The sequence below is a fragment of the Didymosphaeria variabile genome (assembly GCF_027946475.1).
Source record: "Didymosphaeria variabile strain IMI 356815 chromosome Unknown scaffold_2, whole genome shotgun sequence".
NCBI classification, from domain to species: Eukaryota; Fungi; Ascomycota; class Dothideomycetes; order Pleosporales; family Didymosphaeriaceae; genus Didymosphaeria; species Didymosphaeria variabile.
The window spans coordinates 526,735-544,162 of NW_026611621.1; the positions used below are offsets into that span (position 1 = coordinate 526,735).

General features: G+C 53.1%; 6 protein-coding genes across 6 annotated transcripts; 4 read left to right on the forward strand and 2 right to left on the reverse strand.

Moving 5' to 3' along the window:
* Positions 1-502: 502 nt before the first annotated feature.
* N0V89_001863 (uncharacterized protein) lies at positions 503-2,241 on the forward strand (the record flags this gene model as incomplete). Its single annotated transcript, XM_056210674.1, has 4 exons — positions 503-736; positions 786-860; positions 914-1,936; positions 1,987-2,241. The coding sequence occupies 4 exons, from the start codon at positions 503-505 to the stop codon at positions 2,239-2,241; spliced, it is 1,587 nt and encodes a 528-aa protein (XP_056074147.1).
* Positions 2,242-3,201: 960 nt separating this feature from the next.
* Positions 3,202-5,817, forward strand: N0V89_001864 (uncharacterized protein; the record flags this gene model as incomplete). Its single annotated transcript, XM_056210675.1, has 4 exons — positions 3,202-3,931; positions 4,000-4,467; positions 4,516-5,112; positions 5,189-5,817. The coding sequence occupies 4 exons, from the start codon at positions 3,202-3,204 to the stop codon at positions 5,815-5,817; spliced, it is 2,424 nt and encodes an 807-aa protein (XP_056074148.1).
* A 583-nt stretch (positions 5,818-6,400) lies between these two features.
* N0V89_001865 (uncharacterized protein) lies at positions 6,401-7,556 on the reverse strand (the record flags this gene model as incomplete). The annotated part of the gene is made up of 4 exons (XM_056210676.1): positions 6,401-6,436; positions 6,489-7,001; positions 7,062-7,393; positions 7,538-7,556. The coding sequence occupies 4 exons, from the start codon at positions 7,554-7,556 to the stop codon at positions 6,401-6,403; spliced, it is 900 nt and encodes a 299-aa protein (XP_056074149.1).
* A 1,645-nt stretch (positions 7,557-9,201) lies between these two features.
* N0V89_001866 (uncharacterized protein) lies at positions 9,202-9,726 on the forward strand (the record flags this gene model as incomplete). The annotated part of the gene is made up of 2 exons (XM_056210677.1): positions 9,202-9,208; positions 9,476-9,726. 2 exons carry the CDS (start codon positions 9,202-9,204, stop codon positions 9,724-9,726), a joined length of 258 nt encoding a protein of 85 aa, XP_056074150.1.
* A 927-nt stretch (positions 9,727-10,653) lies between these two features.
* On the forward strand, positions 10,654-12,339 carry N0V89_001867 (uncharacterized protein; the record flags this gene model as incomplete). Its single annotated transcript, XM_056210678.1, has 1 exon — positions 10,654-12,339. One exon carries the CDS (start codon positions 10,654-10,656, stop codon positions 12,337-12,339), a length of 1,686 nt encoding a protein of 561 aa, XP_056074151.1.
* Positions 12,340-12,551: 212 nt separating this feature from the next.
* N0V89_001868 (uncharacterized protein) lies at positions 12,552-13,669 on the reverse strand (the record flags this gene model as incomplete). The annotated part of the gene is made up of 2 exons (XM_056210679.1): positions 12,552-13,319; positions 13,370-13,669. The coding sequence occupies 2 exons, from the start codon at positions 13,667-13,669 to the stop codon at positions 12,552-12,554; spliced, it is 1,068 nt and encodes a 355-aa protein (XP_056074152.1).
* Positions 13,670-17,428: the final 3,759 nt, after the last annotated feature.

Consider the following 17,428-nt stretch of genomic DNA (forward strand, 5'->3'; position numbering starts at 1 on the left):
TGATCCGAGACATTGTGCTTGTCGAGGTCGTTAGGCTGCGTAGAAGGTACTAGGCCTAGCCAAACGGTACTCGTGGCCGGGATGAACGGCCTTGGCGAGCGCTCTGGCCACGAGAAATTCGATCTGGTTGTGATCGCATGGGCTCTTTCCTCACAGCTCGCCGCTTGTACCTTCCGCTCCCTCGCACCTTCCCATCGCCCCTCATCGCGTCTTTGCTCTATTGCAAACCCGTCCTCTTCTGCCTCTCTTCCTGCAGTCGTGTAGGATAATTCGCTTGGTGCGCCGCCCGGTCCTCGCATTTGCTTGCCTCTCCGCTGCCCCCCTCTCGCAAGACGTCAGTAGTAGGTGCATCGACCTCTCCCTCAACGGCATCGCTGACGAGTCTCTTTGCGTAGCTTCTTCCTCAATCTCTTTGAAGACTCAATCGATCACGCACCTCTCCGGCCGCGACCGCGCCCCACGTTAGAGCTTCCGCTATAATATACCTTTCTCAACCACAAAGATGGCAACCGCCGCCGAGCTCCCTGTCAATGGCAGCTACGCGCAGCAAGGCTTCGATGGTAGCAACTACGCCAGTGCGGGTGCCAACAGCAACGCACCTACATACTCAGCTTCCGCTTCTGCACCGACCCAGAGCTCCGGCACAGCAGCGTCTGAGATCCCCAAGGACGAGGTTGGCTGGTACTTTGTCGAGCAGTACTACACCACTCTGAGCAGGAGCCCGGACAAGCTCTATGTGAGTTGTTCCTTGCGCAAACCAACGGCCGTGACTGACAGGAGCACAGCTTTTCTACAACAAGCGCTCGCAATTCGTCTCTGGCAATGAGGAAGACAAGGTCAACGTCTGCGTTGGACAGAAGGTATGTAGTTTGCGAGATATCAGATTGCGCATTGGCTGACAATGGGGCGACAGGCTATCAACGATCGCATCAAGGAACTCGACTTCCATGACACCAAGGTCCGCGTCACCAACGTCGACTCGCAGGGTTCCGACGCAAACATCGTTATCCAGGTCATCGGCGAGATCTCCAACAAGGGGCAACCGCACAAGCGCTTTGCGCAGACTTTTGTTCTTGCCGAGCAGACCAACGGCTACTTCGTCCTCAACGACATCTTCCGTTACCTCGCTGAGGAGCCTGAGGAGGAAGAGGAGCTTCAGCAGGAGGCTTCTGCTCCCGTCACCGGTGTTCAGGAGGTTCCTCCTACCGCTGCCGCACCCGAGGACGCCGCCTTGAACCATAGCGATGAGATCGCCAACTCCGAGGAGGACTTGGTCAAGGTGGATCACAAGCTTGAGGAGGCTGCCCACGAGGAGCCGGTCCAGGAGGTCTCTGCTCCTGCCGGTGCCGTCAATGGCACGCCAGCAACGGAGAATGCTGATGTTATTGAGGCTGAGGAGGCTCCGGCCGCCGCTGTGTCCGCGAGCGAGGAAGCTCCCAGCAAGGAGCCCGAGGCGCCTGTTGAAGAGGAGGTTGCCCAGCCTGAGAAGCCCAAGGACCCTGCTCCTACGCCTACTGCTCCTAAGGCTGCTCCTAAGGCGGCTCCCTCCAAGCCTGCAGTCCCGAAATCCTGGGCCGCTCTCGCTGCGTCCGCCCACAAGGTGGCCACTCCAGCCGTCCCCGCTGCAGCAACGCCTCCACCGCCATCCCAGTCCAAGTCTACTACGCCGGCCCCTAACCAGCCCTTGGCTGTCCCCGAAAAGTCTTCCGCCCCCGCTCGTGAGCCCTCGCCCGCCAACAGTCAGGGCGATGCGGCAGGCTGGCAAACCGCAGGCACCAAGAAGGAGCCATCGCGTGGCCAGACTCAGGCGCCTTCCGATGCAGACCAGAGGCGCGCCTACATCAAGAACGTGTACAGCCAAGTCGAGGAAGGTGCTCTAAAGGCTGCTTTGACCAAGTTTGGTGAGATCGAGCACCTCGACATCAGCCGCCAAAAGGTAAGATTGCATCCTTCTATCTGCTACTTCAGCTAATCTCTTTCACCCAGAACTGCGCTTTCGTCGACTTCAAGACGGGAGCAGCATTCCAGGCTGCCGTCAACGCCAACCCACACACGGTTAACGGTCTCGAGATCAAGGTCGAGGAGCGCAAGCTCCGTCCCCAGCAGGGGTTCGGCGGTAACAACTTCCGAGGCGGCCCTGGCCGCGGCCGTGGTTTCCCTGGACAATCTCGCGGAGGCTTCCCACGAGGTGGCCGCGGTGGGTCCGTTCGTGGCGGCCGTGGTGCTCCCCAGGAGGCCTAAAAAGTCTACCTTCTTCTCCTTTCGCTCCCCCACACCTTACCCCAGCCAACAAGCACTCTCCCCATCTATCAGACATGGCTTATATCATGACGACTGACGGCTCTATTTACGTGTACTGTATCCGCCCTTCAGCGCTTGTCCAAAAGTTACGTCTTCGTTTCGACAAAAAATGGGCGTCTGCTTTTCCTTGCTACGGCACCCACGTACCCTTGCATAGCGTCTCCTTTCTTGGCATTTCCCTGTACCCTATGTACATGTTCGGCAGTGTGTTTTTAGCACTTGTTTTCACTTCGTCTGTTAATCTTTTTTGATATCCTCTTTTTCCGGGAAAGGCATATACGGGGGTCTGGATAGGAGCAAGGGATGTCGCGTGTCATTTACTGGGGTAAGGGTTTACGTGGGCGGAGGTATCTGGGTGTAGATGGCGGATCTTGCTGAGAGCTAGATTGTGCAAGGTCCTGAGCATAACGCACACAAAAGAATCTAGGGGCGGTGCAGTGTCGCGCTGTAGTGGCCATGTATGATAGTAGTCATGATACGTACTGCATTCAATGATATGTGGAACGGTCACAGATAACGTCACCTGACGGACATGCTGCAGGTGCAGGTGACCGGTGGTTAGCTGATGATGTGATGCGATTCGCTGACTAGGATAGCTCTGGCTGCATGCCGGAGCGCGGCCGGTATCTAAGCAAGTAGACATCACACTGCGACTTCCCTCGTAGCAGCATTGACGGCAATATATCGTTTGCTAATTCACAAGTTCACTTGATCTCCGTGATCTACCTCGAAACACGGCGCCCGCTTTACCTCCAGAACAGTTGCACGGTCCAAGCGGGGGTGTGCGGGGGTTACCGCTTCGTACACTTCGACCGCTCGTTACCGCTCTCCGAAGCTCAGCAGCTCTCTAGACTCTCAACACCTGCTGGCTTCCCGGCCTAAGCTCAGAGCTCTCCCAACATGCGACCGCTACCGGGCGGCGATGCTCCGCCCTCAAGCAAACCACGGTCGCGAAAGTCGAGCGTTGCCGATGCTTCGGTCATAAGTAGCGGCCCTGCGAGCCATGTACCCACAACGTTCTTCATGAGGACCGAGGAAGACATGGAACAGTCTATGCAAACCTCGAGGAGCACTGCAGCAGCCAAGAGACAGAAAGAAAGCAACTTCGGTATACAGAGCCTGGCAGATACACTGGAAGCAGCCTTTGGTAATGAAACCCAGCCCGGAGATAGCAGAGGCGATAACATACGTGCGCATCGTGCTCAGAGCAAACAAAACGTCCGGCGAGCTTCGCGTGAATCCTCGCGGCCAGCTAGAAGGGACCCTGAGAGCTGCAAGTCCTCGCCGCCCCGAGCGAACAGGAGGGACATGTCCACCCACTCTTTGTCGAACCCGATGTCGCCTCTTGACACCGACTCGCGGTCGCCGGTGCCCCCCTCGGCGATGCCCAGCTCCCCAACATCAGCCTCGTTACATTCATTCAAGCTGTCCGACGAAGAAATAGGCTCAGACGGAGTTGCCAGCCAGGCGGTAGCTTCAGGCGGTGAAGAGGAGGAGGACACGACGGTCAATGAGTCCGGTAGCTTTCCGCAATTAGTCATGCCGAGCATACAAATGCCTTCACGGAGACCGTTCACTACGAAAGGAAAGGCCATGGGCAAGCTGAAGGTGCTTGTTGCTGGCCAGGCTGGTACGTCATCTTCCTATTGTGTATAATGATGTACTTCGTGTTGGTGATTGCGTCTAACATGTATACAGGTATTGGAAAGACATCACTCATACGATCCATCGTCCGACTATGCGAGGACATCGTGCACGTCGACCCACTTTCTCCGTCTAATTCCCTATCGCAACCCTCACCGTCAAAGTCGAGGTCGCGAAAGAGGAAGATTGGTGCTACTAGTACACCTCACATTACCGAGACACACGCCAGTACCAAGTCGTATCCAGCCTGGTATACGGATATTGAAGAATCGCGCGTATTACGACGACGTAAGAGCAGCACAACAGATGCAGTGTTAGAGCGGAATCTATGCTTCGTGGACACTCCTGGATATAGTTCCGACGCTTTAAAAGCTGAAGACATGGGTCGGGTGATAGACTACGTCGAAGGTCTATTATATCAGACAACTTCGGTGTCCAGTATGGACGACAGTGACTTGTTCGGAGTCATTAGCGGCAGCGGTGGTATTGCCGTTGACGTGGTCTTGTACCTTTTGCCTCCACGTAAGCGCCCTGTCCCGTTTCCTGCAAGATTTACTTAATATTCGCTAGGTCATGACATCTCAGAGGATATCGAATTCATGCAGCGACTTTCTGCGCTCACGAACTTAATCCCGGTCATCGCCAAATCCGACACGCTTCCCGCCAACGAGCTCGTCAGCATCAAGACCTCCATTCTAGCACGATTACAAACATCATCTATCAAACCTTTCTTTTTTGGTAACGCAGTCGACGATGCGTTGCTCGCTGTTCAGGAGCTTTCCTTGGAGCAGTCTTCACCCGCATCGTCGGCCGAAAAGTCAGCATTAGAACCTAAAGAGTACCCTTTCCCCGTTGCAACCCACCCGTATGCAGTATCCTCGACGCTGGGCCCGGATACCGACACAATGGACGCTTCGCTTCTCATGTCACCCGATTATGTGCAGCCACTACTACCATCCGAGCTCGCCACCCTTGTGAATCGGGTATTTGATCCCGACTCAATTGCATGGTTACGACACTCTGCGGCAAAGAAGTTTCTTACTTGGCGGCGGCGAACAAAGCTGCCGGGAGATTCTTTCATCCTCCAAAGCCTGCAACAACAGACGTTGCGACGCGGCAGTGCATCAACCAGCGCCTCGGTCGGCCTCAACGGCGCTGCGCCGAACAGTAAGAACCAATGTCCTTGTATTCATCCCAGCTAACAATCTCATAGCGTCTGATGCATCTTCTATATTCACGCCAGTCTCACCTTCAGGCGTCCTAGTCCCTCAAGCAGGCTCTCCATTCTACGCGTCCAATCTCCAATCTCCTTTCCCAGCATCGTCGCCCTCATTAGCACACACTCAGCCCGAAACTCTGGACAACCTTCCTGATTTCTCCCTCGCACGTTATCAGAGCGCCGCACAAGGCGAGCAGCGTCTCGCAGAAGTCCGCCTCGCAAAGTGGGCCACTGATCTCCAGCGCAGCCTCCGAAACGAGAAAGATCGCTATGAAGAGCTCCAACGCACCGAACGCGCGAAATGGCTCCTCGAGCGCGTGGGCGAAGAAGTCGCAAGCGGAAACATCGTTGCGAGTCCCGGTGGGTCGCCCCGCGCCGACTGGGCCGTTGTCAAGCGTGGAGCTGCGAAACAAGGACTTGCCGGGCGCGGTCTTCCCTCGTACGGGCGCAGCGGGAACGTGGATTCGAGAGACCCGCTAGGCTTGTGCGACTTCAGCGACGAGGTTAGGAGGAGGGGCTTCGTGCTTGTGAAGGTACTGGGTGGGATGAGCGTGCTTGGAGCGGTCATGGTTACTGTGATTAGGATGTGTGGGTGGGAGACGTTGGTGCCTGAGGGTGGGGTTTGGAGGTGGCTTACGGGGCAGACGGAGTAAGGTAGGGGTTGTTTATGTTGGGTGGAGTATGCGTTATGAGATATGCGGGTTATGATGTTGATGGAGTGTTCTGTTTTGTGTATACCCATGGTTAAGGGAAGTTAAGTGGGGATGGTTGGGCGATGAAACTCGGCTCTGGATAGGGAAGCTCGCCTCAATGTAAAGAGAATAATTATGTAAGGCTTGTAAGTGATGCGAGAGTATGTTGTTCAGGGTGCGACGCGGAAGAACGATATGGGTACTGTAGGGCATGGCTGCTGGAAGTACGGACGCCTTCTCAGCTTGCTAATGGGCTACGTCCTGTCATCATGTGTGAACATTGGTATACACTTCCAGCGCATCTTCTGGACCCGGCATGCCGTAACCCCCGAGCAATAAAAACATCACCAGTGAGTGGCATACGAGGTTCTCTGATCTCAGCGATGCATATACCATGTCTAAAATTTGAATGCACTTACCCAACGCTATATTCAAAACCAGAGTCATTATGGGCTCGAAAGCAGCCTATGCAACAAACGGGGTATTATCAAGAAAGAAAAGAATTCGAACACTCCGGCCTACCCTGCCTCAGCTCATCCATCCCCTAGTCGAATATCTTCGAGAAGAACTTCTTCCGCTTCTGCGAGGGGTCAGTATTTTCATTTCATAGAGGCTGGTTGGAGAGCACATACAATGTTGATGGAGGAAGGCCGGACGGCCGCAGGCGGAGGGTCTAGCAGGACGCCTGCGGGGAGACTGCCGGGCATTTCGATGGCGGTTGGGGCAGGGATGGGAGCGTAATGTGCGTATATCTGTGGTATTTGCTGTACCTGCTGTATCTGAGGTATCTGCGGTATTTGCGGTATTTGCGGTATTTGCGGTGATAAAGACGGCGACGTCATGTTCGACTGCTGTGACAAGGGCGTCATGGGGCTCGGCGGGGAAAACATTGGAGGTGGCGAAGCGAGATGTGGTTGTTGAGCAGCATATGGCATGTTGGGTGGTTGTTGAGCGCCATACTGCATGTTCGCCGGTCGGGTGGCAGCTCCGCCATGAGCGTGCGTGATTTCCGCCTGCCATTGCGCGAACACTTCGTTCATCTGTGCCATCCACTCCGGGGGCGCGCCTGTGAAGTTATACTGCACGGTGCGATTGCGGAACGCGACGAAGTAGTGGTCCTTGTTGTACGGTGAGATGGCCAAGTACTGCACACGCATCAGTCACACATCCCTATCCCGCCCATCACAATATAGATTTAAACTCACAGAGACGCTCCGCGGCTCCGCGTCACTCAGGATCTTGTCCAGCCCGGTGTATCCGCCGTAGAACTTCCAGGAGTAGTAGCCGTCTGGCCATAGGACGAACCAGGCGTTGTTCATGCCCAGCGCAACGCAGCACGGGGTATCATATGCCTTCTGTATCTTGTCGCTGAGCTCCGAGGGGATGCCTGCCCAGACGGAGCCTCTGCCTGGGGCGCTCGCGAAGTAGCTGTAGCCCTGGCCGAAGGTCACGTAGCACGAGCGGGGCGCGTTGGGGATTGTTTTGGTCCATCGGGAGAGGTCGGGGTAGTTTGAGTCGAAGGAGTTCTGCGAGTACACTGTCGTTTGCCTATCAGCATGTTGTTTCGTTTCGTGTCGGCGCGACAGATAGGGCTGAAGCTAGGCGAGCGGGGAGCGACATCGAAACCAAACCAAACTCACAGATCTTCTCCTCCCCTGCCAACACTTTACACCCGACATACCAGATCGGCTCCGGCGCATTAATCTGCGGCGCGAGCGCAAGGCAAAAAGGCTGCGCGATCCGCCATGGCGGGCTCATAGACGAGTTAAACAGCTGCCGCAGAGTCGGCGGGATGTTGTGACTGCTTCCCGTCAGCTCACGTCAGACATTCATTCTTTGCGCGGAAAGGACGTACAACTTCCATGTCTTGGGACAGTCGAAAAAGAAGCTGTTGTTAGGTCCGAATATGAATGTTATCTCGGGCATGGCAGCATCTTGCGACGGCCGTCGTTTGGTTGTAGATCGAGGGCCGAAGAAGCGGTGGGAAGGAGTGGAAGTCAGCCCCCAGCCAACTCACGGAACAGCGACGCGCTGGGTGCCGGTGAGCGATCGGCACCGAGAGGACGCGTGGGTCGAGCCCGACGGATACGAGATTTAGGACTCAGGCGCTCCACGATGTTGAGATGGCGGTCGCTGCGCCAATCGTGGGCGAGTGATGCGGGCTGTGGCGTTGCGGCGCAGTGCGTGGGGACGAATCAGGGTCCAACGCAACAAGTCTTCGATGTCGAATCCTAGGGCCATCGCCCAGCACGAACGTACGAAAGAATGCTGTGACAGCTTCGCATCTTTTCAGAGGATGGCTCTTTGTCTTCATGAATGTCACGAATAGTAAGCGTAGTGCTGTTTAGATGATCAAGTATGCAAGGTACGCCTGAGTCTCCTGCTCTTGGGTGAACAGTTGCACACATCGCAGCAGGCTGCGGTTTTGATACCGGCAGTTGCTTGCCCACGGCCAATCAGTACAACTTACACAACCTGCTACGTTGTGGCTGTGCAAGGCCGTATCGTTGCCGCCTACACAACAAAGTGAAGAGAGTATACCACAACACCCCTTCGCCGGCTAAGGATCTAGCTTTGTTTTTTTCCTCTTGACGTATATTCGCAACTATGCTTCGACGAAGTCCTCGACCTCATGGAGTTACAAAGAAACCTACGGAACGCCGTCAGCGCAAGACTACCGTGCGACGACACCTGAAGAATGCACGACCTCAAGCTACAGGTACCATCTCGGATTCTGACCAGGTCTTCGTCCACGAGCCATTAAACCCTCCCGACGCTATCCGACTGGTCGAGGTCTTGCCTCTAACAGAAGGGTCTGGTGATATCCTTCAAATTCGATTACGACAGGGCAAATCCAGCGAGCCCTATCGATGCCTCTCATACATGTGGGGTGATCAAACGGAGCACTTCCCAATTCTCGTCAACGACAGACAGTCATGTGTTGCTCGGAACCTTTATGACTTCTTACGCCAGATCGCAAGCCGACAGGAGGCGTCCTTTCCACTCTGGATCGACGCCCTATGCATCAATCAAGCGGATAATGTTGAGAAGAGCGCCCAAGTCCAACGGATGGGCGACATATATTCCAAAGGAGAGGAGACTATCGTGTGGCTGGGGTTGGGAACGGAGCGTCGTGCACGAATGATGCAAGCGGTATCAACAACGGAGTGGAAATTTGAGGACCTTGATTGGAGCAAAATTATAGATGTCCTGATTGAACACATGTCGCCTGACATGGTGGGCAATCTATTTGACCTTTGCTCAAATCGTTACTGGAGACGCGCATGGATTGTTCAGGAAGTACTCCTCTCCAAACGCTTTATCATATTGAGCGGCAACGGCACGATGGATGGTGACGCACTGCTGAGAGTCTTGACAATGACACAACGGTACCATCACTACCTCGCTGATCTTCTTAGAATCTATCCTTCCAGCGCACTGCCAGAAGAGATTTTAACACACCCCTCAATGATGTGTCTGATAAATACCCCATGCTCCAAACTCTTGTGGCCACTATTTGTAGGTGACAGAAAGCCTCATTCCGGTTGTTATCTTGAAAACAGGGATTATTTGTGGGGAGAATGTGCGGATCCGCGAGATAGGATTTTCTCGATTCTAGCGCTCGTTGAACAGCATCCGGAACGACCTGTGGTACGCGCAGACTATTCGAAGACAGCAGTGGAGGTGTTCCAGATGGTTTGGAAGGCTGAAGAAGATCATTTGCACGAGGGCGACCAGGACATGCCATTCGAAGCTGCTTTTGAACGATGGAAATTCGCGAAATCCCTCGGAGATGCACTTGGTCTCCAGGAAGATGAGAAGGTTAAGGCCTTTGTGGGCTTGTTGTATCTCGAGACAGACAAGTATTAGAATCAATAGAACAAAAGTCAGAGCCTAGGAACAGCACAAGAAGTTGGGAGGACATGGGGAATCCGACCCAAGGCTGACATGCCGACTCGAGATAGTGGTTCCTGTATCTTTCTGGTGGGAACTCAAGCCGCAACATTCGGACGTCTACAGTGCTCAACCTCGAAGAAGTCACCTTGTCAAGCATCAATGCTGCCGATGTAGCTCACGTGGTACCTGCCTGATCGATACCTAGAAGTTTCTACAACTTAGTAAACTTTCAGCTCGGATGATATAGGTATTTGATTCGTACTTGCTAGATAGCGCAAGATATTCAAGAACGTGGTTGATGTTTCAATAGAAATGAGTTCGGCTCAAGAGGGGCACCAGCTTCAACATAGAACAGTCGATCTGTCGAGGGTTTGTAGGGGAAAGCAAAACTTACTCAACCCTGATTCAGGTCCCTTCACAAGAGAAAAGCTGGCTCCGGTTCACATGAAGGGCAATAAACATCGTGAACTTCCTTCGCTTGGATGGATGAACGAATCCGGCGCTGAACCGGCATCTTCTGGTAGGATTCTCAACTGTGGCCCCATAGCGAGTGCATACGTATGTGACACAGGTGCCTTGTACGAGCCTCTCTAGCAAAATCCTCAAAATCTATATCCGAAGGCGTAAATTAATTCTGGTGTTGGTATCAATGCGATTGCGCCGAAGGGTGGGGGCATGTCGATGCCACTGATCACCTTCCCAATTGGGATAGATCTTGCGTAGTACCTGCAGGCACGAAGCTTGACGTACGAGCGATTGCCTCGGATAGATACAGCGTCGGTGCGATAGATCAACAATGGGATTGTTGATTGTAATCACTGTCGGATAAAGCATGCGATACATCACCGATTAATACTTTATTCATTACAGACTCCAGCAACGCATGCGCGCATTGCGATAATGGCATCAGGAAGAGCTTGGAGCTTTCGAGCGGGGGCAGTGTGGTTATTAACCGGTATTGCTGCTGCTAGTCCGACTGTCAAGGTCCTTAATGGCACGTATGAAGGCCTCCATTTACCGCAATTCGGACAAGATGTATTTCTCGGTATCCCTTATGCCCAGCATACTGGAGGCCAAAATCGCTTCAGAGTTCCGCAAGCGCTCAACGAGACGTGGAATGGAACACGCCCCGCTCAGACATACAGCGATGCCTGTCCTGACTTCCAGCCGAATGCTGATGCGGCATATGGGATGAGTGAAGACTGCCTTAGTATCAACATTGTTCGGCCGACTGGGATACCAGAGAATACCACTTTGCCTGTTGCTGTGTGGATCCATGGTGGCTCGTACCAGGTTGGCACAAGTGGGCTTCCAAATTACAACTTGACGTGGCTTGTGGAGCGATCTGTGGCGATAGGTAAGCCCATCGTCGCAACAAGCATCAACTACAGGAAGGGAGGATGGGGGATGTTATATTCTCGGGAGATCCAAGGAAGTGGAGAAACGAATCTGTCGTTGAGGGATATGCGAAAAGCCCTAGTGTGGATCTCAGAAAACATTGCGGGATTCGGCGGTGACAAAGACAGCGTTACAATCTGGGGAGAATCCGCCGGCTCGTTCGCTGTCGGCCAACTCGTTCTTTCCTACGGCGGACGAACAGATGGGCTCTTCCATCGTAGCATTCAGGAATCTGGATCAGCTGCAACAGCTTGGTACAATGGCTCCGACTGGTATCAGCCCATCTACGACAAGATCGTGCGACAGACGAACTGTACCGACTGGCCCGACACACTATCTTGCCTCCGCACCATCCCCTACGAAACCATCTTCCCCTTCCTCGATTCCTCCAAAGTCGGCGGACCAGGTTTCTACCCCACAGTCGACGGCGACATCATCCCAAACTATCCCACCGAGCTCCTCCACTCCGGCCGCTTCGCCCACATACCCCACCTCTACGGCTCGAACAGCGACGAAGGAACCGACAATGCACCAACGAAGATCTTCAACACAGACCAGGATATCTACGATTACCTCCTCGGCAGCACAGGCTATGATTTCCCTCCCAGTGTCGTACGAAAGATAATGGAGCTTTACCCAGATGACCCAGCCCAGGGCATCCCACTCAATACAGGTGCAGAGCGCTTCGCAGAGCAGGGTTACCAGTACAAACGCGCAGCTGCTATCATCGGAGATGTGTTCTACCACGCTACTCGCCTAGATGACGCCCGTCAGTACGCAAAGTACTCACCTACCTACACCTATCGCTTTAACACGCGGCCGTTTGTGAACGCTACGAACGCCACTTTTACCGATTACGTGGGCGGACTGGCGCCTGCGTACAAGGGTGTGCAGCATTTCAGTGAAGTCGCGTTCATCTTTGGGAATCCGCAATTCGTAGGGCCGTGGGAGGAGTACAAGGCGTTGAGTGATCAGATGAGTGCGCAGTGGGTTCACTTTATTAATGGGGGCGATCCGAACGGAGAGAGTTTGCCGGAGTGGCCGAAATACAGTGAGGGATCGCAGGGTTTAAATTTGGTGATCCAGGCGCAGGGGAGGGGATACAACGGGAGTTATGTGGAGGAAGATACGTATCGTTTGGCAGGGAGGGAATATCTCACTAAGTGGGCGAGGAGGAGGCATGTATAGCTACGGTAATATTCCTGCACACTACACAGAGAGGGCATTCATAACGATGAACGTGTTGCAAGAAGTCTTGAAGTCTTTTGGTCATTGATGACTACACACTAAATATATACACTAGAACATATGTTTAAACATGTCTGAGCATGTTCGCTGAGGTAAATTCAGCACATGGAACGTCGCAAGTTCTCCTTCGAACTACACCGAGTGCGAAATATTTACAAGCACTGGGAGTAGTAGGGGTTCTGCACCTGACACGTGGTGCCGGACACACAGCCAGTAGCACCAGTGTAGTTGTTGCCACCGCACTGGCCCCACTTGGCAACAGAGCCAGCAGCCTTGGAGGGAGTGGCGTATCCAGCAGTGGTCTTGACGACAGTGGCGAGGGTAGTGGGCTTAGCAGCGGCGGAGGTAGCAGCGGCCTTGGTGGACGTAGCCTTAGCAGAGGTAACAACGGCCTTGGTGGAGGTAGGCTTGGAGGCGGCAGCAGAGGTTACAGCGGCGGCAGAGGTCACAGCGGCGGCAGAGGTAGCAGCGGCAGAGGAAGCGACCTCCTTGCTAGGGGAAGCAGCGCCAGCTCCGAGGCCAGCGTTGACGGCAGGGCCCGGGATGGGGTAGGTGCTAGCACCGCCGTAGATGTTGAACAAGACACCCGCATCGTCGGTCTTGTAGACGGTCTGCATGTCGACACCGCTGGTGATGCTCTTGGTGCCAGAGGAGGTGACCGTGATCTGGCCGCAACCGTTGTAGAACTGGGCCTTGCCAGCGGCGCTGGCCTCGTGGAGAGCGATAATCTCAGAGCGGATGAGGTAGTCACCGGCAGCGAGGTCAGGGACGGTCACTTCGATCGCGCCAGCGTTGCTGCGGAAGGTATCGACAGCCCAGGTGCTACCGCTAAGGCCAGACTCCTGGATCTTGACCCAGGCGTCACCCTTTCCTTCGGTGTCAGCCTTGGCGACCCAAACCATGATGGGACCCTTGTGGGACTGAGATCTGATTAGCCATGTCTCGGATATCCTTGATTCTGTAATCATACCTCAGCAATGGGCTCATCGCCATCGCCAGATGTCATGGGGTTGTTGTGGTGCCACTGGAGAGTGAGCTTGTCACCGCTGGCAACGCTGACCGAGCCAGCGACCTTGGAGCCACCCTTGCAAATGATCATGTCGGAAGCAAGCTCAGTTGCTGTGGAATAGATGGGGTTGTTCTGGTTCGAGGTGCCACGGACACCAGTGGAGCCCTGGGACTTTCCGTTGACGAGCATCTCCTGGAAAGTAGCGTGGGCAGCGGCGAGCTTGCCGACAGCGGCGAGGGTGAGGAACGTAGCGGTCTTCATTGTTGCTGATGTTGTGATACAAGTGTGAGCTCAAAAATGAAGCAGATGAAGCGAATGGACTGTCCTAAGGTTGAACAAGAAAGCAAAAAGAGCGACGAGTTGCGAAAGAGCGTGGGTGAAAACGAATGTCAGCTTCAAGCTTGTCCTCCCATAACAGATACCAAGAGTTCTTTATATACTGTACCACTACGCCGTACCACGATGGCGGTGAATCGACCGAGATGGCGGATCCGTGCCTCAACTAGCAATTTCGGTACTAGGAATTGCGGGAACCAGGGGCTCGGCAAGCGCCTTTCACAGATGTCATCTCTTCAGATACACGCTAGGCGCTCTCTAGAACAAATAGATCCTGACAAGACTGAGAAATAGCCCGATAAGTAAGTGTCAGGCTACTAGCTCCCGCGCAAAGCGTTCGCTAGAGGAACGTTTGATTGCACGTTCTCTCTCGCCCGAGGCTTAAGGATTTCGCTTGGATGCATGTGTCTAGGACTCCGTTGTTCGAGATGCCAATAGTCGCATAGTGGATGACTGTGGCTGGACATGAAACATCCACATAAAACCTAGCCTGCAGCCCGGCGGTAATGCCAGACGTCCGGACGTCATCTGCACTTCCGTTTACAGAACAGATGACCTTGTTGGCTTTGTCTCTGAGGTCTTAAAAATCATGTTGACGCAGTCTCCCTCCCGGGTTCGGCTGAAAATCTTTGCTGTGAACACTCATGGCGTCAGGAGACATCCTAAGCACCTGAGACCTGCGTGGAAATTTCATAGGGATTCTCATTTCGCGTGTACAAAATGTGCGGGTCATGTCTAATGGACTAAGATGCAGTAAGCGCGGGCGTATCGCATCGGCGGCCAATTTTGAGATGAAATTCTGGTAGATTTGACATCACGTGAATTTGTTCCACCAATGAGAAGCGACCGTGTCTCTTTCCATCCCAATCCACAAATCTCGAGAGCGCAATGCCTTGCGGGAAATATCTCATTTTGTCGTCCAGCCGTCCTCATAACACGAATGCGGCAATACAAATTCTGACATTTGCATATAGATCGCAGGATCATCTAGAGCTGTCCCCTTCGCTCTGCGAGAGCTGCTTTCCAAGCTCAAGCGTATCGCTCTCCGGCGACTATAGGTATCATGCCGTCTAACCCCCTTCTGAAATGAAAAACTTCACTTCCGTTGGTATCTATGTCTCTCTATGCACGGGTGCGTAAGATGAAGCTCAGTCGAGCCTACTCGCACCTGCACGCAGCCTTATCCAGTCGCACATATCTCGGATACCATATGCCACAAAACATAGGGCCAGCAGTTGCGCGGGCGGCACTTGCACTTCCAAAATAGGAAAAAGCAGATAATACCGCGACTCAGGATGAAATTCGGACACTGCATGACACGATATCATGGGTAGAAAAAGAGAAGAGTGAACTTGATGGAACCGTCACGTCGCTTGAAGCCTGCATTTTAGCTACCAGGCGAGAGAATGCTAGAGCAGTACAAATACCTCAAAGTCTATCATGATATAGGCCAAATTTGTAAGAACTTTCAAGTCTTACGCAACAGCTAGTTGACCGGTGAGGGGCATACATCAAGTGGCAGCCTATCGAATCGCGCCATGCAATCAGTCGTCAAACCAAGCCACGCGCCCGATGATCTAGCTCTATATTGAGTCGTCTACACCAAGAAAGCTGAACTACAACTCTTACTTACCAACTCCATTTAAATTATTAGACCACCCCCGGATCAGAGGCCATCTACCACGGAATCCCGCCGTGCCCAGCATGCGCATATTGATTAAACGGAGAAAGCGGAGCATGGAAGTCCGGTTCAGGAGAGCCGAGCACCCAGTATCGGATACTTACGAGCCAAGCGCTGCCATCTCACGTGCAGATAGCCCGGCAACTTATCGTGTGGTCGTACCATAGAGTCGCCGCAGCCAGCTAGAGAGTCCGTTCGTTTCGCAGGATACCATAGGTATTCGGGAAATTTATTGGAATCGCGTTCAGCACTCCTCGTTTGCCTCCTATTCCTCGACTATATGAATTACCCGCGGACTCGCCAAAAGAGTTCGCTAGCTACCACAATATCGACTGGCGAGAGTGCACTTGGAGATTACGTGAGATCGATTCAGAAGAATAAAGAGCATCTCGCTCTGTCCCAATGTGCAGCGTTGGTGCTCAGTCTTTTTATTTCCTTGACATCCCTGCACACAGCAAGTATCTCAACGACTCTCGGCCCAGTTTCAGGCGACCTATATCGTTTCCGTCCTCGCGTCTACTATCAAAGCCTCGGGCATTACTCAAGCGTTCATCCCCGGCTCCTTGCGGCCCTAGAGCAGACAATAGTGACCCAACATCTACTAGCTTCGCCATGTCATATGGGAAAGCGCATGAGCACTTGAGCACAAACGTGGATTTCAAATGGAGGCCTTACGAATATCAGGCATTAAATCATAGCATAGGACAGGAGATCAGGCTGATAAAACTCCATGGAGGAAAGTCTGACGATCCCATTCGATGCGACATAATTCACGTCGATCTCTTGAACCGGCCTGTATATGAAGCCGTCTCTTACACCTGGGCCACGGAAGATGGAGATTCACGGCTCACGAACACAATAATCGTGGGTGATCGCTACGTATGTGTAACTCTCAACTGCTCTTATGCTCTATGGCGTTTGCGCAAAGAGGATACTCCGCGGACATTGTGGGTGGACGCCATATCAATCAACCAAAAGGAAGTCTTAGAGAGAAACCACCAAGTTAGCTTAATGCGGGAGATATATTCCAATGCTTCGATCGTCTGATCTACATTGGCGAATCAGATTCACACTCCCGAGAGATCCTGAGCGGTGCATGGCGGAGGTCTTATGAGGACCCAGATGTTCTGATTCGGGACCAACTGAAGACTTTGACTGGCCATCTTGTCTTCCAAGAAGAGTTAGTTTCCGGACCAGCTTATAGAACTGTCTCTGAATTGTATAATCATGTAAATCCACGGGATTTTCTCTCTCGAAGATGGTTCAGCCGTACGTTAACCCTTTCCTTGTAAACATTATCATCGAATCGTGCTGATAGAAACCACCACGTAGGTGTTTGGGTGATCCAAGAGGTTGCCTTGGCGCAAAAGGCGATCATTATTGCCGGTCAAGATACATGTGTTTACGACCGAGACTTTTTGTATGCCATGCGGACGCGTTCTCGCGGATATAGTCTCATGGTCCCTGGTCCTTTGCAGCTTGACCCTGGCGACTGGCAGAACTCCGATTTACTTGAAATTTTGCATGGCGCAAGGAATTGTTCATCCACAGACCCGAGATATAAGCTTTATGCTCTTCTGGGCCTGGCAGACGACGAGACTCGCGTCGCAATACCTATCGACTACTCCAGATCAATTGAAGAAGTGTTTACTCGGGCAGCCGCCGCATTGATCATACGGAACCAAAACCTTGCCATCTTATCGTACGTCTTTTCTGTTCCAGCAGACATGCATGCCACCTCCACGCTTCCTACCTGGGTTCCAGACTGGACAGATAAGGTCGCTTACCATCCGCTACCGCGCCAATTTATCTACGATGTATGTGGGCCTTGGAAGTTCATAACGCAAATGAAGATTATTTCTCACGTTGAGCAATTGCAAATACCACCTCTCGGTACTTCATACATCGTATTTCCTCCATTATCGACGCCATTCTCTACGTGGCCTTCACTGCTTCTCGTTCATGCCCACTGCATTGGTCGTATTAGCGTGAACCCGATGATG